The sequence below is a fragment of the Salmo trutta genome, chromosome 40 (assembly GCF_901001165.1).
Source record: "Salmo trutta chromosome 40, fSalTru1.1, whole genome shotgun sequence".
NCBI classification, from domain to species: Eukaryota; Metazoa; Chordata; class Actinopteri; order Salmoniformes; family Salmonidae; genus Salmo; species Salmo trutta.
Window position 1 is genome coordinate 14,816,124 of NC_042996.1, and position 22,003 is coordinate 14,838,126.

Consider the following 22,003-nt stretch of genomic DNA (forward strand, 5'->3'; position numbering starts at 1 on the left):
GTAGGAGAATAGCAAAAGAGTCAAAAGAGAAGTAGGCCTACATGTTGCTATAAGAATAACATGTTTATTGACATCAAGTTCATTCAATTACTGTTAATTGCTGAATAAAATATGAGGATCAGCTGCATGTCAGCTTTATACCAGTAAGGAGACATCTACATCTATACCTTGGTCTAACAGAGCATTGGTGTGAACTAATGGATGTCAACATAAATGCACCGACATGGGCAAAAGTATTGCCGTTGCAAGTAACATCTTTCAAGGCACATTATTATAACAGTACCCTTTAAAAGTTATTTTACAGTAAAGCTCAATCAGCCGAGTTAGTGAAAGTTGGGAATGTTCCAGTATTATCATTTAGAAATTCTATATTCGTAGTGTAACAGAGAGACTACAACAAAAGGAGTCGGCAGCCTAATACCCTCTCCCTCTATTCCCATCCATCTAGTCTACTCTCTCCACTTTACTTTCTCTCCCCATCCTTCTCTCACTGTTTGAGCACTCGGAGTTCATTGGGTTTAAAGAAGGCCTGGGACATCCCCATGCCGTAGATGTAAACCTTAGAGTCCACCACAATCTTCTCCTTCTTCATCAGGTCTGTATGGGAGGGGGGGGGGGAATCATGCAAATATGATTTCTTCAGGTAATCACTAGCAGAATATAATAACAGTAATAATATGCTTTTCTGTCTCAAATTGGATTCCATTATGACTTAAGAATTGTGTTATTGTGAAGAAGAAACTTCAAATCGTTGCTCACCATCAATTTCCCTCTGGAATTCATCAAGAGGTAGAAGAAGAACTTCAACAAATTCTGGAAGTGAAACAGAGGCCATAATAAGATTTAGGCCAATGTTATTCAAATAGTAGAAAAATAACTAAAAGTGTGATAAAGAAAATAATATTTACCTCCATCACCTGGAAACGAGTAAAAGAGAGGGAGGAAAGCAGAGAAATAAGAACAAGTTCAGGAAAAACATGTACAATAAAAACATGTTCTAGATTCATAACATTCCAAGAGTGTGACCCCAAACTTACCCAGCTGCTGTGTGGGGTTGGTGTTTTCGAGGTCATCTCCATTGATGTTAACCATGACGATCTGTGTGGTGCAGTTTGAGAGGCCAGGGTCCAAGCAGGTCACTGCGAGGTCAGGAGGAGCGGGAGAGGAAAGGGGGGATGAAGGGGAGTTCAAACTTGTAAAACTGGCCACTCAGAAGATCACAGGCATATTGAATTTGTCTTCGCTGATGGAACTGGTACATGGACATAATCTGCACTGTGTTTTCAGCGTGTGTGTTCATAAGACCTTACCTGGGGTGACTCCTACCACCTCCCCCTTGTAACCAGTCTCCTCCTTCAGCTCTCGCAGAGCAGCAATCTCTGCACTCTCATTCTCGTCAATCAGACCTGAGCAACAGCAGAAACACACAGACAGCAAACACGTATATCAGAACACAGCAGGAAAAATACAGCAATGACAGGCCTACATACACTGCGTCTGAACAGAGTTTTGAGATGTGACCGTAACCCATGTCACCTGCAGGGAACTCTAGGGTATAGCACCCCATTGGTGGACGGAACTGCTTCACCATGACAACGCAGTCTTTGTGGAGGGTCCTCTTCAGAAGGGCGATGATCCCCACACCTGGAATATAACTCAGGAATCAATTTCTATAATGTCACTGCTTATCCATCAGTATGAAATGTATGTACACACACCATCTGCTGCATTGGCCTGTCTGGTTGTCCTTTTCGTAGTCTCCCAAGTTCTATTGAAAGAAAAAAATGAATTGTAAAATGGAGAAGGGAAAAAAAGGTGTTCATCAAAAGTCGCTTATGGAACTCATTGAGCTGTTCCAAACCTTGTGTTTCCAACAGGGTCCACATAGGTGGTCTTCTCAAGTTTCAACCATTTCCCAGATGCAATGACCTGAAGAGAATACCGTTGAGTAATGTGATATAGCTAAACTTAGAGACTCTTGTAATATTGTCATTTACACCACACAATGTGCATGATATTGTATCATATCTACCTCCTCTTTTACAATGTGAGGTATGGTTGTCGGTTTGGGAGGGCTGCTCATCTTTCCGGTACTGTTCTCAGGAAAATGGATGGAGGATTTAGTTTGTATGCCCAAATCCAGAAAAAAAATGGATTACATGCATGAGTTCATAATTAATAGATGTATATGCAATGCAGCTAGTTATAAGGCATGCATTAAGTTTATTATACATAAACTTCATCGCAGGCCAGTTTTACCAACTTTTATTGTCCAACAGAAGAAAGTTGCTAGCAGCATGGCAGAAGCAGCTAGCTAACTAGTCTGATTAATCAGGCTGTAATACACAATTATTTGGTATATACAACCTGAAACAAATGCCTGCAAATAATTGTGTAAATGTTCCTTACAAGCCAGAATGTTAAATAAAATTACATTTAAAAACGTACTCTACCTATTGTCTGCGGAAATAGTTCCAATCGTTTTTCCACCATTCATTTTAGAATCCCTTCAAATAAGGTCTGTGTTTCATGTAGGCTTACCCTGGCGTGACGTTTTGATAAACATGCAAATCTCTCACGGATAAGGTGACTATAATGTATTCGGATCTAATTATCAAAACGTCACGCCTTGGTAAGCCTACACAAAACACAGCCCTTATTTTAAGTGTTTCTAAAATCCCCTATGGGAAAAAATGAATGGTAGAAAAAAATGATTGGAACCATTATCCTTTTTGACAGCTAGGTTTTATGGGTATTATGACTTATACTGTGGTACTCTATATGGTTCGGTTTGGCACCTAGGTCATTTTACATTGGCCATTCTGAATCGGGGTTGGATGGAGAATATTTACACCCTTTTTTGTGTGTGAATTTTTCATTGTTTCGTTTTTTAATTCGAATTTCAATCTGAACTTTTTTTTGATTCGGAATATACAATTTTCATGGCACGCTTGGTTAAATAGTTAGACGAGAACCTAATATCCCACATAAAACGAACTTTATCTCGACGCTGAACCGAACCATTTAACTACCAGCTCACTAAAATGTCGGATAAACAATAATTTAGACAAACCGCACAGAAACCCGGTATAGCAAGTTAATGTAATTGTATTCAACATCCTGGCGTGTAAAGAACATTCACACTATTTTGTAGGCATTCGTTTGAGGCTGTAATTTTGCTAACTAGTTAGCTATATACTATACCATGTAATTGTCTATTACAGCCTGATTAATCAGACAACTAAATTAGCTAGCTACCAAGCTAATTTCTAGCGGACTAGACTCCACTCCATGGTGATGGAAGTTTCTTGATGAACTTCAAACTTCCTTCACCATGGAGAGGAGCATGGTCTGCTAGCTCATTCCTGGCAAAACCCACATGCTGTTATGTAAGTATTCTTAAAATATATATATAAAAAACATAGTTACTTCTAAATTGGATACATGTGCAGTACTCACATGAAGATAAAGTGGTTTTAGTCACAAGTCAAGTTAAAGAAGTAAAAAATAAATAAAGCCCCCAGCATTGATCACGCCTACGTGTGCAACGCGCAAATAATCTCCCTCTTCTGTAAAATATTATAATACAATAGAGACGGTCTACAACCATTCCAGATAACCTAACCTGAAATATAATTCAATTAAAACTCGGTAATAAATACAAGCCATTATAATTTTGGTGTTATGGAAAGGTTGTAAACTACATGAAACCAATATTAATCGCCTTTTTCTTAGGGGAACTATATGTGGCTGGACTCACTTCCGGTAAATCATTTGCAGTATGAAGAAGGAGCAAGTTGTAAATTGTCAGTTTTCGGTCTGGTATCCGATATTTAAGAAGCATACTATCAAAAGGTGAAATCCTTAACTTGACCAGCACAGTCTCAGATATGTTGTTGATCTCGTCACTATCAAATAAACACTGGTTGTGCTATCATTTGGGTAGCTAACGTATAGTTGTCTGTTTAGCTAGCAAGCTGGGTTAGCCAATATGATGTCACTTGTGTGTGTGATACCCGTGTGCGTCTGATATTGTAACACAGCCAAACTGTACTTTTATTAGCTAATTGTGAATTCTCACAAACCACACCTGTCCTTTACTGTTATTAAACATTTGAATTTGTTAGAAGTGCCAGGTGTAAATGCTTCTGTGATGATATTGTCATTGATGTTGCATCAGATCAATCTCAACCTTTGAGACTGTTTGTTTTCTCTTATCTTTGGTCAATACTAGTCTGATAGTTTGTGTTGTGTAGGCCTAATGTTTGGTGTTGTCTTTCTTTCAGTTTGATTCTCCCACTGCCTCAGAATGTAATAGATTATTTGCTGGACGATGGAACACTAGTAGTTTCTGGAGGGTAAGCATAACTTTACTTACCCGTAAAGTACATACATCTATTCCCATACACTGTCACTTATGGGCAATTCCCATGGTAACGGAATTACTCAGAGACACCAATTTTAAAATTTAAATGTATGCCCAAAACCAAAAAAACTGATTTTCAAAGTTTAACAAATCATAAAACTTTATGCACAATGACTACTTTGAACAATTTACACAGTAAAAAAAAAAGAACGTACTGGAAAAAACTGCAGATGCAAAGTAGTAGCATAATTATGGTAAAATCTCCCTCAGTTTTATTCTGTTGCCAAACTTTATATCTGCACAGTTCTTCCAGTAAATGTGTTTTTGTATAATTTTCTGTGGAAATTGTTGAAAGTAGTCCTTGTGTATAAAGTTCAAAGTTTTAAAAAACTATAGAAATCAATGGTTTTTGTTTGGTATACATTTTAAAATGAAAAATCTTAGTCTCAGCGTAATTCCGTTACCATGGAATTGCCCTTATACTCCCTGATAAAATCTCTCCTCATACCAGGGACAACAACACTCAGCATAACCAGACCAACAACAGTGACTCAGAGGAGGAAGACGTTCAGGTAATTTTGCTCCAGACATAGAGGTGCACTCCATCTCGCTCTCTAGTAAAGTAGAGACTGAAAAGGCAGGCTTTATGCTCAATGCTTGGCTGTTTGATTTACTGATTGATTATATTTTCTTCTCTCAACAAAATTAGTGGTCAGATGATGAGACAACCACCACTGTAACAGTAAGTGATGTAGATAATGTGAAATATTATCAATCTGTCTGCATATAAGTTTTGTCAAGTTTGTAATATGATATGCATACAGTGAAGATTTGTTGTGATGCTTTGTTTTCCAGGCTCCAGAGTTCCCAGAATTCAACTCTAAAGTGCTGGAGGCCATCAACACCCTAGGTGGGTGTGTCTTTCCCAAACTGAACTGGAGTGCACCGCGGGTGAGAGACACAACCCTCTAACGCCATCAATTTAAGGTTAAAATACTGTCCAGTGTGTCTGTCTGAGTGGTAAGGTTTAGTGAATAAGTGTGTGTGTGTGTGTGTGTTTCCTTCTCTCCTGCAGGATGCTAACTGGATTGCTCTGAACAGCTCCCTGCAGTGTCAGAGTCTGAGCGATATCTTCCTGCTCTTCAAGAGCTCTGACTTCATCACCCACGACCTCACACAGCCGTAAGAATCCCCTCCACTCGCTCACAATCTCACTTGGGCTGTTGCGGTGACCGTATTACCACCACACCGACAGTCATGAGTCATGACTGCAGTCAAATTCCACGTGACCGTTGAGTCACAGTAATCTCCTATTATGCACTCTGGACATGCGTTGATAGTACCCAACTCACTAACGACCATCAGGTCCTAATGACCTGGTACTCAGGGCTCTATTGTCCCTCCATCAGGTCCTAATGGTCTGGTACTCAGGGCTCTAGTGTCCCTCCATCAGGTCCTAATGGTCTGGTACTCAGGACTCTATTGTCCCTCCATCATGTTCTAATGGTCTTGTACTCAGGGCTTTATTGTCCCTCCACCAGGTCCTAATGGTCTGGTACTCAGGGCTCTATTGTCCCTCAATCAGGTCCTAATGGTCTGGTACTCAGGGCTCTATTGTACCTTCATCAGGTTCTAATGGTCTGGTACTCAGGACTCTATTGTCCCTCCACCAGGTCCTAATGGTCTGGTACTCAGGGCTCTATTGTCCCTCCATCATGTTCTAATGGTCTGGTACTCAGGGCTTTATTGTCCCTCCACCAGGTCCTAATGGTCTGGTACTCAGGGCTCTATTGTCCCTCAATCAGGTCCTAATGGTCTGGTACTCAGGGCTCTATTGTACCTTCATCAGGTTCTAATGGTCTGGTACTCAGGACTCTATTGTCCCTCCACCAGGTCCTAATGGTCTGGTACTCAGGGCTCTATTGTCTCTCCAGCAGGTTCTAATGGTCTGGTACTCAGGGCTCTATTGTTCCTCCATCAGGTCCTAATGATCTGGTTCTCAGTGCTCTATTGTTCCTCTAACCACTCTAACATCAATGCAAATCAAATGGAAAATCACATCAAACACTTATCAAAACAGTATGTGCTTTTAAAACTCACCTCACTGTGATGATCAATTTGGAGAAAGTTCAACAACAGGTTGAAACTGCGTGAAAAACATGGTTGTTGTGGATGTTGTTTCAAAGCTAAATACAACAAAATGGACTGCACTTTCTAAGGTGATGATTCATTTAAAACACCCATATATAACACCCATATATATATATATATATATATATATATGAGCCCAAGCTCCCCCAAAAAATGAATTAAAATGTTTGTGCCTTTTATACAATACATAGTCTAATAGCATACCGCATATTACGCACTATAACATTTTTAATGTCTTTGGTGCATAATTGGTCTAGCCCAGAAAATTAAACAAATTCTAGTTATGCCTTTGAATGTGGACTGTATTATTATGCCTATTGAATGGACCTTATGCTATGCTCCAAGTCTGAGCAAGAACATATAGGCCACTGATTGTGCAGGGCGGCTTACAGAGTTAGCCTACAGTTATAGTGAATTTGATTTTGAATAATGGGGCATTTTTTAATATTTTTGTATACTTTTAACTACAGAATATCTCACCACCATGCGCCTCCTCTCTCTCTCTCTCTCTCCTTCCTTTCTCAATCGCGCAGAGAGAGAGGCTGTAAACAGTTTAATTCAGTATGTTTAGTTGGGAAAACATGTTACTATCGATGTTCCCGATCAAATTTCACTTGGTTTCCCAAATGAAGCACTGGGTAGCTACAGGAACAGGGTTGGAGAGCCCATAGCATACAGAGTTGGGGTTGAATATCACCTGTCGTGCAGCAAGAGGCTGAATGCTCCTCAAACAGTGGTTGATGTGTGGAGTTTTGATGGTTGGCACTAAAAAGAGAAGGATTCCAGCTGCTTCTATATTTATTTCTCAGCTGCTAATATGAAGCACATGCTCTGCTATAAAACAGGAGTAGCCTACAAGCATAATTGAAAAACGAACCGCGGGAAAGTGGGCTCTATTCGAGTGCATACGGATGACGTCTTTTCGCCCTGCCCCTGTTCCTACCCATTTGATAATGGGCCATTCTAAATCGAAACAAATTTTACATATTAGTAAAGACATGATTAAATTGAGAGTTATTGTTTACATACTGTTTTACCCTCTTCATATGTGTATATACTGTATTCTAGTTAAGGCTCATCCTATATACAGTGTATTCAGAGCCCTTGACTTTTTCAACATTTTGTCATGTTACAGCCTTATTATAAAATGTGTTAAATAAATACAAATACTCATCAATCTACACACAGTAACCCATAATGACAAAGTGAAAATATATATTTTTTTAACATTTTTGCAAATGTATAAAAAAACTACTGAAATCACATTTACATAAGTATTCAGACCCTTTGCAATGAGACTCAAAATTGACCTCAGATACATCCTGTATCCATTGATCAACCTTGAGATGTTTCTACAACTTGATTGCAGTCCACTTGTGGTAAATTCAATTGATTGGACATGATTTCAAAAGGCACACACCTGTCTTTATAAGGTCCCACAGTCGACAGAGCAAAAACCAAGCCATGAGGTCGAAAGGAATTGTCCATAGAGCTCCAAGACAGGATTGTGTCAAGGCACAGATCTGGGGAAGGGTACCAAAAAATATCTGCACCATTGGAGGTCCCCAAGAACAATGTGGCCTCCATCATTCTTAAATGGAAGAAGTTTGGAACCATCAAGACTCTTCCTAGAGCTGGCCACCCGGCCAAACTGAGCAATCGTGGGGAGAAGGGCCTTGGTCAGGCAGGTAACCAAGAACCCGATGGCCACTCTGACAGAGCTCTAGAGTTTCTCTGTGGAGATAGGAGAACCTTCCAGAAGGACAACCATCTGTGCAGCACTCCACCAATCAGGCCTTTATGGTAGCTTTAGACAGACGGAAGCCACTCCTCAGTAAAAGGCACATGACAGCCCACTTGGAGTTTGCCAAAGGGCACCTAAAGGACTCTCAGACCATGAGAAACAAGATTCTCTGGTCTGATGAAACCAAGATTGAACTCTTTGGCATGAATGCCAAGCATCACTTCTGGAGGAAATCTGGCAACAACCCTACGGGGAAGCATGGTGGTGGCAGCATCATGCCGTAGGGATATTTTTCAGCGACAGGGACTGGGAGACTAGTCAGGATCGAGGGAAAGATGAACGGAGCAAAGTACAGAGAGATCCTTGATGAAAACCTGCCCCAGAGCGCTCAGGACCTCAGACTGGGGTGAAGGTTCACCTTCCAACAGGAGAACGACCCTAACCACAGAGCCAAGACAACGCAGGAATAGCTTTGGGACAAGTCTCTGAATGTCCTTGAGTGGCCTAGCCAGAACCTGGACTGGAACCCAATCGAACATCTCTGCAGAGACCTGAAATTACTGTGCAGTGACGTTCCCCAACCAACCTGACAGAGCTTGAGAGTATCTGCAGAGAAGAATGGAAGAAACTCCCCAAATACAACTGTACCAAGCTGGTAGCGTCATACCCAAGAAGACTTGAGGCTGTAATAGATGCCAAAGGTGCTTCAACAAAGTACTTAGTAAAGGGTCTGAATACTTATGTAAATGTGATATTTCCATTTTTTATCAATTTGCAAATATTTCTCAATCATTTTTTTCTTTGTCATTATGTGGTATTGTGTTTCGATTGAGTGGAAAAAACCCCTATACATTTTAGAATAAGCCTGTAACTTAACAAAATGTGGAAAAAGTGAAGTGGTCTGAATATTTGCTGAATACGTTGTAAGGAGACAATGAATGCTCTTACAGCATTCAATTATGACATTTCTCTAAAACAGGCTCTAGGCTACATGTGCACCACCAAGTCAGAACAGTAGGCTAAGTAAGTTATGAGGGGAAAAGGGACCAAATTATTAGGCTGTGAGGCACATGGGCTACTAACAGCTTACTACACAACATACGCTTAGGTATACTGTAGCAAAGAAAGTAATACTATTTCCCTGGCATATTACATCATTTATGCAGCAGCAGCATATAATACATTTTGGGACACCTTGTTGTGCTGTGCTCACTTGAACAGGAAGGTGGTGTGATTTTGTCATCAAAGTCTGGATTTATGGTGCTTTCAAGACAACTGGGAACTCTGGGGGGGGGGGGGGGGGGACAAAGTTGAATCATGATGTCGGTGATCTTCAGGTCGGAGCTCTAGAAAGAGACCCGTTCCCGGCTTGGAATTCCAAGTTGGATAACCATTCAAAACATATTTTCCCAGTCGGAACACATTTTTTTTCCAGAGTTCCCAGTTGTCTTGAACTCACTGAAGTCTGAGATTTCCCAGTACTGATTTTCCAGTTGTTTTGAACGTGGCAGAAATCATGCTGGATTGACAGTATGGCCAATGTATTCAACCTTTGGTGTCCTTTCTAAGCATGGAAAAGAGACCCTTAAACCCAGACTTGGACCAATGAATAGCAGGCTAGTGATTTATTTGCAATGCTTGCAGTTAGCCACTGATTCCTTCCAAACCACTCATTGTTGAATTTGCTTTTTCAAACTTGTGTTATGTTTATGGCCTATGAGCACCGATACGTTTTATCTATAATTTCTCTTAATATGACAGAGATCGAAAAAATATTTGCCAGTAGATTGTTGACTTGATTCATGATGATGACTGCTTGTCTAGCTTGCTAGCTAAGATTTTGAAAGTCTGATGTTGACAGTCCAATCAAAGCTACGGTAGATATCGCGTGATTTGATGTTATTTTATCTGTGGCCAATGACCTTGAGCTGCCTTGGATGGGCGCTTCTAATGTAAATCTATGGCAGCACCCTAGGGGCTTGTATTTTGAAGCTATCCCTGTAGATTTTGCGGTGACGTAGTGTCCCCATGAGTGACAGAACACTGAGCCAATCACGGCGCTACTAGAGAACATTACCAACCCCTACGCTCTGTATTTTCCACTAGCTGTCCCACCACCACAGAAAGCACTAAGTTAGGCTGAAACACCTGCATTTTGGAGCTGCATTACTCAAGAAAGAAAAATAGACCATGTTTGTTTGCGGCTTTATTAACTCAATTTTTTTTTTTTTTAAACATTGTTTGCAACCTGATATGTGACGTGTATTCATGCCAAAATAATATGCAAAACAGGCAACAACAAAAACTATATATTTATATTTATTTATACATATGTGTATATATACATATGTGTGTATGTGTGTGTATATATGTGTATATATATATGTGTATATATGTGTGTATATATATGTATATATATATATATTATATGTGTGTATATATATATTATATATGTGTATATATCATATATATGTGTGTGTATTGTGGCAAAGAAGGGGGTCGAGTGATAAATGGCAGATATGTGAGGGCAGAACTAATAAACGGGCTCTGCCCGATCACTAAAATGGCCACCCCGATCAGAACTACAGATCACAAAATGGCCGACTGCCAAAACTACAATTCCCAGAAGCAAGGGGAACCCTCAGAAGGTGGAGCCGACCCACAGATAAAAGGTCAAGAAAAACCAGGAAGAGGGAGAGAGAGCGGGAAGGATCTATGAACCATAGAGAGAGAGACATTCTACATTGGCTGGATTTACCGTGTACGAGCTGGACTGTTTTGGACTTACCTGTTGGCGTTTAGACCTGGACCTACCGAGAACCAGATTTGTGTACCGAACCCTGCTATCCTTGACCTTACCTGAGGCCTGGGTGGACCAGGACAGAGAAACAAACACACAGGTACTGTCATGTTCGAAAGAACTTTAATTCTGGGCTGACTTTGGTGACAGTTTCTCACTTAATTTGTGACAAACGCTCCTAGCTTTGAAGAGGTTTGCCACACGTGGTGGAGAATGTGGGCACTGGATTAACCATACCGCTGGTTAGGTAGAAAAAAAAAAAAAAAAAAAAAAGTTTAGTTAGCACTCCAAAGGGGAGTCAGGTTTTTTTTTTGTTTTTTTGTGGCTTTGTTTGGTTAGGACAGTTTTTTCAGGAAAATTAGTATGGAGGGAGTCATACAGGCCCTGTTACAAGCGGTGGCCGCCCAACAAGAGGCAACTAGAGCTCAACAAATAGCTCATCAGGATGCAATGCGAATGTATCAGGACACGTTACAGGTCCAGCACCACACCAACCAGCTGCTCAGAGAAGAGCAAGAGAGAAACACCCGGGAGTTAAGAGAAGGCCTAAAGGGGCTAGCGGACCAAATTGGGACTCAGTTACCAGCTGCAAATACCCAAAGGTGGGCCAATCATTTTCTTCAAAAAATGACAGCGCAGGATGATGTGGAAGCATATCTTACCACCTTCGAAAGGACGGCAGAGAGGGAGAAGTGGCCGAAAGAAGAATGGGCAGGGCTTCTGGCACCATACCTGGCAGGGGATGCTCAAAAAGCATATTTTGACCTGGAGTTGAAGGATGCACAGGATTACGATAAACTCAAGGGAGAGATTCTGACTAGACTGGGAGTGACCGATACCGTGAGGGCACACCGCTTCCACCAGTGGTCCTACAGACCGGGACAACCCCCCCGAACACAGATGTTCGACTTGATTCACCTGGCACGGAAATGGTTGCGACCGGGGACCCGTTCGTCCGCCGAGGTCGTCGAGACCATCGTACTCAACCAGTTTCAGCGAGGTCTACCCCAAGAAGTGCGACGATGGGTTGGCCAGAACGAGGTACTTTCCGCCGACCATCTCGTGGGCCTGGTTGAACGGTATTGTACGGCAGGAACAGCTGAGCAGGCGCAGGAGGAAAGATTCCCATTCCCCAGGCCTGGGCGAACCAGCGGACAGGTTAAGACTGTGCCAACAGGGGGAGGGGGAGGAGAGCAGCGTGGGGCCATGAGGAAAGAATCAGAATCGGGCCGAGACACTAAGGGAAAAACCGGAAACCGGGACTGGGGGTCGAGGAGGTCTCCCCCCCGGAACCCTATTATCTGTTACAATTGTAATCGACCGGGACATATTGCAGCCTACTGCCCTATTAAAGAAGAGCCAATGCAATGTAACCTCGGTGAAAAAGAAGATGAGATATGGTATGCATGTCCCGTGGTAACCACTGTACTTGAAAGATCAAGAAACAAACATATGTGCAGGGTGAAGGTTGAAGGGAAGGAGGTTGAAGCACTACTGGATTCCGGCAGTATGCTAACCCTGGTCGTTGCAAACCTAGTGCCGACGCATAAACTGGATACAAGTCAGGATATCAGTGTTACGTGCATTCATGGGGATACCCGTCTGTACCCCACAGCATTAGTGAGCATACAAACAGAGGACGGTCTGCTGGATTATGAGGTCGGCGTGGTCCCAAAGATGCCATATGATGTAATATTGGGTAGATACTTTCCTAACTTTGCGAAGTTAGGTCAAAAGAACGGCATATTTCAGAAGCCAACAACCCTGACCAAGCAGGAAGAAGCATGGGGCCTTCAACCAAGGCCAAGAAAAGAGGTCTCCCAGGGGCCAAGCCCACAGGTACTAGTAGGGGAGGATGAGGACGTGTGGCAAACCTCTTCAAAGCTAGGAGCGTTTGTCACAAATTAAGTGAGAAACTGTCACCAAAGTCAGCCCAGAATTAAAGTTCTTTCGAACATGACAGTACCTGTGTGTTTGTTTCTCTGTCCTGGTCCACCCAGGCCTCAGGTAAGGTCAAGGATAGCAGGGTTCGGTACACAAATCTGGTTCTCGGTAGGTCCAGGTCTAAACGCCAACAGGTAAGTCCAAAACAGTCCAGCTCGTACACGGTAAATCCAGCCAATGTAGAATGTCTCTCTCTCTATGGTTCATAGATCCTTCCCGCTCTCTCTCCCTCTTCCTGGTTTTTCTTGACCTTTTATCTGTGGGTCGGCTCCACCTTCTGAGGGTTCCCCTTGCTTCTGGGAATTGTAGTTTTGGCAGTCGGCCATTTTGTGATCTGTAGTTCTGATCGGGGTGGCCATTTTAGTGATCGGGCAGAGCCCGTTTATTAGTTCTGCCCTCACATATCTGCCATTTATCACTCGACCCCCTTCTTTGCCACAGTATATATATCATATATATGTGTATATATCATATGTGTGTGTATATAGATATCTCTCTATACCTATACATCTATAGATATATAATATATTTATTTATATATACATACATACATACATACATACATACATGCATGCATACATACATACATACATACATACATACATACATACAGTGGGGGATAAGTATTTGATCCCCTGCTGATTTTTTACGTTTGCCCACTTACAAAGAAATGATCAGTCTATAATTTTAATAGTAGGTTTATTTGAACAGTGAGAGAGAATAACAACAAAAAAATCCTGAAAAATGCATGTCAAAAATGTTATAAATGGATTTGCATTTAAATGAGGGAAATAAGTATTTGACCCCTCTGCAAAACATGACTTAGTACTTGGTGGCAAAACCCTTGTTGGCAATCACAGAGGTCAGACGTTTCTTGTAGTTGGCCACCAGGTTTGCACACATCTCAGGAGGGATTTTGTCCCACTCCTCTTTGCAGATCTTCTCCAAGTCATTAAGGTTTCGAGGCTGATGTTTGGCAACTCGAACCTTCAGCTCCCTCCACAGATTTTCTATGGGATTAAGGTCTGGAGACTGGCTAGGACACTCCAGGACCTTAATGTGCTTCTTCTTGAGCCACTCCTTTGTTGCCTTGGCCGTGTGTTTTGGGTCATTGTCATGCTGGAATACCCATCCACGACCCATTTTCAATGCCCTGGCTGAGGGAACGAGGTTCTCACCCAAGATTTGACGGTATATGGCCCCGTCCATCGTCCCTTTGATGCGGGGAAGTTGTCCTGTCCCCTTAGCAGAAAAACACCCCCAAAGCATAATGTTTCCACCTCCATGTTTGACGGTGGAGATGGTGTTCTTGGAGTCATAGGCAGCATTCCTCCTCCTCCAAACACTGCGAGTTGAGTTGATGTCAAAGAGCTCCATTTTGGTCTCATCTGACCACAACACTTTCACCAGTTGTCCTCTGAGTTATTCAGATGTTCATTGGCAAACTTCAGATGGGCATGTATATGTATTCTTGAGCAGGGGGACCTTGCGGGCGCTGCAGGATTTCAGTCCTTCACGGCGTAGTGTGTTACCAATTGTTTTCTTGGTGACTATGGTCCCAGCTGCCTTGAGATCATTGACAAGATCCCCCCGTGTAGTTCTGGGCTGATTCCTCACTGTTCTCATGATCATTACAACTCCACGAGGTGAGATCTTGCATGGAGCCCCAGGCCGAGGGATATTGACAGTTCTTTTGTGTTTCTTCCATTTGCGAATAATCGTACCAAATGTTGCCACCTTCTCACCAAGCTGCTTGGCGATGGTCTTGTAGCCCATTCCAGCCTTGTGTAGGTCTACAATCTTTTCCCTGACATCCTTGGAGAGCTCTTTGGTCTTGGCCATGGTGGAGAGTTTGGAATCTGATTGATTGATTGCTTCTGTGGACAGGTGTCTTTTTTACAGGTAACAAGCTGCGGTTAGGAGCACTCCCTTTAAGAGTGTGCTCATATTCTCAGCTCGTTACCTGTATAAAAGACACCTGGGAGCCAGAAATCTTTCTGATTGAGAGGGGGTCAAATACTTATTTCCCTCATTAAAATGCAAATCAATTTATAACATTTTTGACATGCGTTTTTCTGGATATTTTTGTTGTTATTCTGTCTGTCACTGTTCAAATAAACCTACCATTAAAATTATAGACTGATCCTTTCTTTGTCAGTGGGCAAACGTACAAAATCAGCAGGGGATCAAATACTTTTTTCCCCCCACTGTACATGCATACAGTTGAAGTCGGAAGTTTACATACACCTTAGCCAAATACATTTAAACTCAGTTTTTCACAATTCCTGACATTTAATCCTAGTAAAAATTCCCTGTCTTAGCTCAGTTAGGATCACCACTTTGTTTTAAGAATGGGAAATGTCAGAATAATACTAGAGAGAATAATTGATTTATTTCAGCTTTTATTTCTTTCATCACATTCCCAGTGGGTCAGAAGTTTACGTACACTCAATTAGTATTTGGTAGCATTGCCTTTAAATTGTTAACTTGGGTCAAATGTTTGGGGTAGCCTTCCACCAGCTTCCCACAATAAGTTGGGTGAATTTTGGCCCATTCCTCCTGACAGAGCTGGTGTTCCTGAGTTGTCAGGATTGTAGGACTCCTTGCTTGCACACGCTTTTTCAGTTCTGCCCACACATTTTCTATAGGATTGAGGTCAGGGCTTTGTGTTGGCCACTCCAATACCTTGACTTTGTTTTCCTTAAGCCATTTTGCCACAACTTTGGAAGTATGCTTGGGGTCATTGTCCATTTGGAAGACCTATTTGCGACCAAGCTTTAGCTTCCTGACTGATGTCTTGATGTTGCTTCAATATATCCACATAATTTTCCTGCCTCATGATGCCATCTATTTTGTGAAGTGCTTCAGTCCCTCCTGCAGCAAAGCACCCCCACAACATAATGCTGCTACCCCCGTGCTTCATGGTTGGGATGGTGTTCTTTGGTTTGCAAGCCTCCCCCTTTTTCCTCTAAACATAACGATGGTCATTATGGCCATTTTTGTTTCATCAGACCAGAGGACATTTCTCCAAAATTAAGATCTTTGTTCCCATATGCAGTTGCAAACCGTAGTCTGGCTTTTTGATGGCGGTTTTGGAGCAGTGGCTTCTTCCTTGCTGAGCGGCCTTTCAGGTTATGCCTATATAGGACTCGTTTTACTGTGGATATAGATACCTTTGTACCTGTTTCCTCCAGCATCTTCACAAGGTCCTTCGCTGTTGTTCTCGGATTGATTTGCACTTTTCGCACCAAAGTACGTTCATCTATAGGAGACAGAACGCGTCTACTTCCTGAGCGGTATGACGGCTGCGTGGTCCCATGGTGTTTATACTTGGTATTATTGTTTGTACAGATGAACGTGGTATCTTCAGGAGTTTGGAAATCTCAAGGATGAATCAGACTTGTGGAGGTCTACAATTTTTTTTCTGAGGTCTTGGCTGATTTCTTTTGATTTTCCCATGATGTCAAGCAGAGGCACTGAGTTTGAAGGTAGGCCTTGAAATACATCCACAGGTACACCTCCAATTGACTCAAATTATGTCAATTAGCCTATCAGAAGCTTCTAAAGCTATGACATCGTTTTCTGTCATTTTCCAAGCTCTTTAAAGGCACAGTCAACTTAGTGTATGTAAACTTCTGACCCACTGGAATTGTGATACAGTGAATTATAAGTTAAATAATCTGACTGTAAACAATTGTTGGTAAAATTATTATAAGTGAAATAATCTGTCATCAAACAATTGTTGGTAAAATTACTTGTGTCATGCACAAAGTAGATGTCTAACCGACTTGCCAAAACTATAGTTTGTTAACAATAAATTTATGGAGAGGTTGAAAACAAGTTTTAATGACTCCAACCTAAGTGTATGTTAACTTCCGACTTCAACTGTAAGCGTTTCGCTACACCCGCGATAATATCTGGATAATTTGTGTACGCGACCATTAAAGTTTGATTTGATGGGTGAAAATATGATGATGCAGGATGGGAGAACACAGCGTGTGCAGCCTGAGGCAAGCTTTTTGCTACTTTCTCACATCATCAATAGCCTATAGTCACATCATGGAGCCCATGTTTGTTTTGATTTCTAAGACATTTTAAGGTTTGTGTCATTCACAACAAAAGTTGCCAAATAACTCTAAAGCTAGTGTATTGGGCCTGTTTCAAATGTTCACTTTTACGCTCACAGCCACTTTATATGCGCCCTTGGTAAAAAATGTCCTTTCTATTTCATTCAGCTAAGTAAAATTATATTCTTCTTACTTCAAATAATGGCAGAAGACATAAGCATATCTTGTCTGCTAAATTAACTAGTAGTGTATGTCATGGTGTATAGCTAGATAACATACAGTAGGCTGACTCATATTCTGTTCTTCTGAAATACACATTTTCTTCATATCATAATGTTTCTTTAGACCTGCCTAAAATAAATAATGGATTTATTGTGATGGTGTTTATTAAATGGATTTGTTATACTTTTTTAAAATGTAGATCAGCGGCTTGTATGAGTGGAGGCCTGGAGATGCTAGACGTGTTTATGTTCGTTAACGGTCAATTACCGTGATACCGGCAGTCATTTGCATGAAAATGAGCTGAAATAAAAGATCCCAGAAATGTTCCATATGCACAAAAAGCTTATTTTTCTTAAATTGTGTGTACAAATTTGTTTACTTACCTGTTAGTGAGAATTTTATCCTTTGTCAAGGTAATCCATCTACCTGACAGGTGTGGCATATCAAGATTATTAAACAGCATGATTATTACACAGGTGCACCTTGTGCTGGGGACAAAAAAAGGCTGCTCTAAAATGTGCAGTTTTGTCACACAACACAATGCCACAGATGTCTCAAGTTTTGAGGGAGCATGCAATTGGCATGCTGATTGAAGGAATGTCCACCAGAGCTGTTGCCAGAGAATTTTATGTTCATTTATCTACCATAAGCCGCCTCCAACGTCGTATTAGAGAATTTGGCAGTACGTCCATCCGGCTTCACAACCACAGATCATGTGTAGCCACACCAGCCCAGGACCTCCACATCCTATGCCATCCCAGGCCCACCCATGGCTGCGCCCATGCCCGGTCATGTGAAATCCATAGATTAGGGCATAATGAATTTATTTCAATCCTTATATATGAACTGTAACTCAACAAAATCTCTGAAATTGTAGCGTTTTATATTTTTTGTTCAGTACAGATGGGTTTTCTACCCGCTGTGGAAAACACTGCAGGCAGTGAGTCAGCCTTTCTGACAGCAGTGGGCTGGGAAGAGGTTTGGTGAGATTGCTTCATTATAGATGTACTGCTCCCATTGGAGCGCTCTGATAATGGGCCCAGTTGGCAGACAGCTCTGACATGGTGGAGGACTTAATACAGCACCGTCCAGCACTTGATTTAGTACTGAGCTTTCAATTGTGAAGGGGCCATTGAGGAGCATTTGTGCAAGTGTGCATGCGTGTGAAGCTTACTACTCTTGTGTTTGTGTGAATGCAAGTGTGTGTGAGTTTAATGTGAGTCTATAACCGAATGGTCACTGTTCCAATCTCCCTCTACAGATTCCTTCACAGCAGTGACGAGGATTCTCCAAATCCAGCCATAAACTATGAGGTATTTAACACGCACTCAACTGCTTACACTCTCTTTTCCACACACACACACACACACACACACACACACACACACACACACACACACACACACACACACACACCTTTTCTTCCCACTGTTTAATAGTGTTGTGTTATACCCCTGAGTTCAGCTGGTCCTGAGGAAGTGGAGTGAGCTGCTACCTGGTGGGGAGTTCAGGTGTTTCATCAAAGAGAACAAGCTGATCGGTAAGTACTGTATGAAGAGGTTAACACACCATTCACCTTTACTCTCACCCTCCCTCAGCCACATTCACAGAGCCTGTGTTCACTTGCACTGTTCCCAAGACAGTGTGGCAAGCGTTAGGGCTGTTGTGTGGACTGGAGATCTGTTCTGAGAGCTGTGCGTGTGTGTTCTTTAGGTATCTCCCAGAGAGACTATACCCAGTACTACCACCACATCTCCAAGCAGGAAGCCCAGATCTGCCACTCCATCCAGGAGTTCTTCAGCCAACACGTCCAGTATCAGTTCCTGGATGAGGACTGTGAGTGGGATTCAGTGTGGTGTGATAATTAGAATATATTGTAATAAGAGTAATGCATTACATTTTCTGTTTTACAGTTGTGTTGGATGTCTACAGAGATAGCTGGGTAAGTCTTTTGTCATTTATTTTTCCAGCCATTTTTTCCTGCCTCGGTTTGGTTGTAGCCAAGGCTTTTCTATGAGTATGTGCATCTTTGACCCTGTGTGTGTTTGACAGGGGAAGGTGTGGCTGATCGATCTCAACCCCTTTGGTGAGGTGACAGATTCACTGCTGTTCACGTGGGAGGAGCTTACCTCCGGGAACAGCCTGTCAGCCAATCAAGAGGAGGGTGACACAGCCCAGCAGGTCAGTGACAAATATGTGACACAGGCTGTGGCTTTGTTGTGCATATGCATGTGTATGTTTGTTCATGTGTGCAAGTCTTTCTGTGCTTATTATCCCGTTAACACCAGTTTGTGGTACGTCTGTATCTGTAGGAAGGCCCTGTGTGAACACCAGTTTGTGGTACGTCTGTATCTGTAGGAAGGCCCTGTGTTAACACCAGTTTGTGGTACGTCTGTATCTGTAGGAAGGTCCTGTGTTAACACCAGTTTGTGGTATGTCTGTATCTGTAGGAAGGCCCTGTGTTAACACCAGTTTGTGGTATGTCTGTATCTGTAGGAAGGTCCTGTGTTAACACCAGTTTGTGGTACGTCTGTATCTGTAGGAAGGTCCTGTGTTAACACCAGTTTGTGGTATGTCTGTATCTGTAGGAAGGCCCTGTGTTAACACCAGTTTGTGGTATGTCTGTATCTGTAGGAAGGTCCTGTGTTAACACCAGTTTGTGGTATGTCTGTATCTGTAAGAATGCCCTGTGTTAACACCAGTTTGTGGTATGTCTGTATCTGTAGGAAGGTCCTGTATTAACACCAGTTTGTGGTATGTCTGTATCTGTAGGAAGGTCCTGTGTTAACACCAGTTTGTGGTACGTCTGTATCTGTAGGAAGGCCCTGTGTTCCGCTACACCACCAGTGATGTGACGGTGCAGCCCAGTCCCTGTCTGAGCTACCGGATCCCTAGGGACTTTGTGGACCTCTCCACTGGCGAGGACGCATACAAACTCATCGACTTCCTCAAACTGGTGAGAACAACGGCAGTGGTGATCACACAATTTAAGATTGTCTTATAACAACCCTGTGGCAATCTCCACAACCATTTTACAATTAAAATGATGTATTTATTTATTTAACTAGGCAAGTCAGTTAAGAACAAATTCTTATTTATAATAACTGCCAAACCCAGACGACGCTGGGCCAATTCTATGCCGCCCTCTGGGACTCCCAATCATGGCTGGTTGTGATACAGCCTGGATTCGAACCAGGGTGTCTGTAGTGCCGCCTCAAGCACTGAGATGCAGTGCCTTAGACCATTGCGCCACTCGGGAGCCCGGCATTCGTTTTTATAATCTCACACTTTCCCTCTTTGCTACAGAAGAAACGCCAGCAAGAGGACTCTGAGGAAGAGGTGGAGGAAGAGGTACGACAGTGACAGCCCCTGAGGAGCAGGGTCTCTACACGGTGACTGTTCCCTCAGACTGTTAGCCTAGCAAAACAATAACCCTAAAACTGTAAGGCTAGCGTTAGCGGTTAGCACAGAGACTACTATACGCATGGAGGTTTGTCCTTATTAGCTCTTGTATCTTCTGATGGAATCCATACACTTTTGGTCATCACCTTAGACCTATCCAGAATGCTGCAGATAGAAATGTATTGAATAGAACAAACACAACAAACCATAATGAGGAGAAAAGCATCATGACCACTCTATGCGGTACATTTCTACCTGCAACACTGTAAAAGTCCCATTAAATCTCATGGTTGTGTGTATTTAAGAGGGGAGTTCTAAGCAGTGCCCCTATTCTATGGGCCCGGTGTGTCTAATGTAAATATAAATACTGTAACTTAACATTGTGTAAAGGTAAGGGGGAGTCTGTTACAGGAGTCTATGTATAGGAATAAAGAATGCTTAAATGTATAATACAGCGCTGGGGAAGAGACGTGTCTTGGTTTGTGTGTATAGCAGGTACATCATGGGATTGCAATTTCTGAGGGAGATACCCAAAGGGTCAGAGTTTTCTGACTTAATCCACTGGACTTTCTCTCTTCACACACACCAAATGCACACTTTTCCATGTGCTTTCTGATGGTTTCGTTAGACACACATCTGTATGTAATAGTAATGCAAAGGTTTACTCATTAAGTCTCTGTGAAACAGTATTTCAAACATTCCAGTTCCTTACTTACTCTCTCTGGTCGTTATAGTTCTATCTATGTTAATGTAGAATTAGTTTTGATTCTTATCATTGGTTTATTTTATATGTGCTGGCAAAGAGAGGTGTTCTGATTGGGTAATAAATTGCTGGTGTATGCTCTTTGTTGTCAGTCTGTTTTTGTGTAGGCTAAAATAGAAAGCATACTACTTTCACTGGTATATTATTACATTTCTCTACAGTGGATGTGATTAAAAAAGTAGAATGGAACTTGCCACCAGACTAGAACAGCAGGTTGAGAAAGAGAGTAGTGCATTTTTATTAGGGTCCACTTGGGGGAGTTGTTTACCTAAAATGAGAACCATCGGAGATGGTGAGCTGTCCTGGGCAGAGACCGTGGTCTGAGATAACATCACCATTCACGTGAAACGCATTTCCATTAGGATGGAATGCCTGCATGTTCTGTTTTGTCTTGAATAATTATCACTAGTGTATAGCCTAGTAAGTAAAATGCGATCGCAAAGCACTGTTGGGATAGAATATTGCTGGTTAACCAATAGATCCTAGCCTGTATACAGACACAGTACATTGTTGTTCAGAGAGCTGCAGTGTTGTATTATCTGAG

General features: G+C 42.0%; 2 protein-coding genes across 4 annotated transcripts; one reads left to right on the plus strand and one right to left on the minus strand.

Moving 5' to 3' along the window:
* Positions 1–44: 44 nt before the first annotated feature.
* Positions 45–3,611, minus strand: LOC115180241 (ADP-sugar pyrophosphatase). Of its 2 annotated transcripts, none has more exons than XM_029742178.1 (10): positions 3,460–3,611; positions 2,033–2,093; positions 1,862–1,929; positions 1,719–1,768; positions 1,537–1,644; positions 1,311–1,406; positions 1,038–1,139; positions 909–917; positions 760–813; positions 45–597 (listed from the first exon to the last, which is right to left on the minus strand). In XM_029742178.1, the coding sequence occupies exons 2-10, from the start codon at positions 2,081–2,083 to the stop codon at positions 488–490; spliced, it is 648 nt and encodes a 215-aa protein (XP_029598038.1). In that variant the 5' UTR covers positions 2,084–2,093; positions 3,460–3,611; the 3' UTR covers positions 45–487. The 2 variants fall into 2 exon arrangements, with proteins under 2 accessions (XP_029598038.1, XP_029598039.1); XM_029742179.1 differs by having other exon boundaries at positions 3,430–3,536.
* On the plus strand, positions 2,982–21,540 carry LOC115180238 (cell division cycle protein 123 homolog). 2 transcript variants are annotated; one of them, XM_029742171.1, is made up of 14 exons: positions 2,982–3,389; positions 3,736–3,855; positions 4,287–4,358; positions 4,878–4,938; positions 5,076–5,108; positions 5,222–5,317; positions 5,442–5,548; positions 18,556–18,607; positions 18,759–18,834; positions 19,008–19,130; positions 19,208–19,236; positions 19,347–19,475; positions 19,607–19,634; positions 20,113–20,197. In XM_029742171.1, exons 2-13 carry the CDS (start codon positions 3,782–3,784, stop codon positions 19,619–19,621), a joined length of 867 nt encoding a protein of 288 aa, XP_029598031.1. In that variant the 5' UTR covers positions 2,982–3,389; positions 3,736–3,781; the 3' UTR covers positions 19,622–19,634; positions 20,113–20,197. The 2 variants fall into 2 exon arrangements, with proteins under 2 accessions (XP_029598031.1, XP_029598030.1); XM_029742170.1 differs by lacking the exon at positions 19,607–19,634 and adding an exon at positions 20,601–21,540 and having other exon boundaries at positions 2,984–3,389; positions 20,113–20,250.
* The last annotated feature ends 463 nt before the right edge of the window (positions 21,541–22,003 follow it).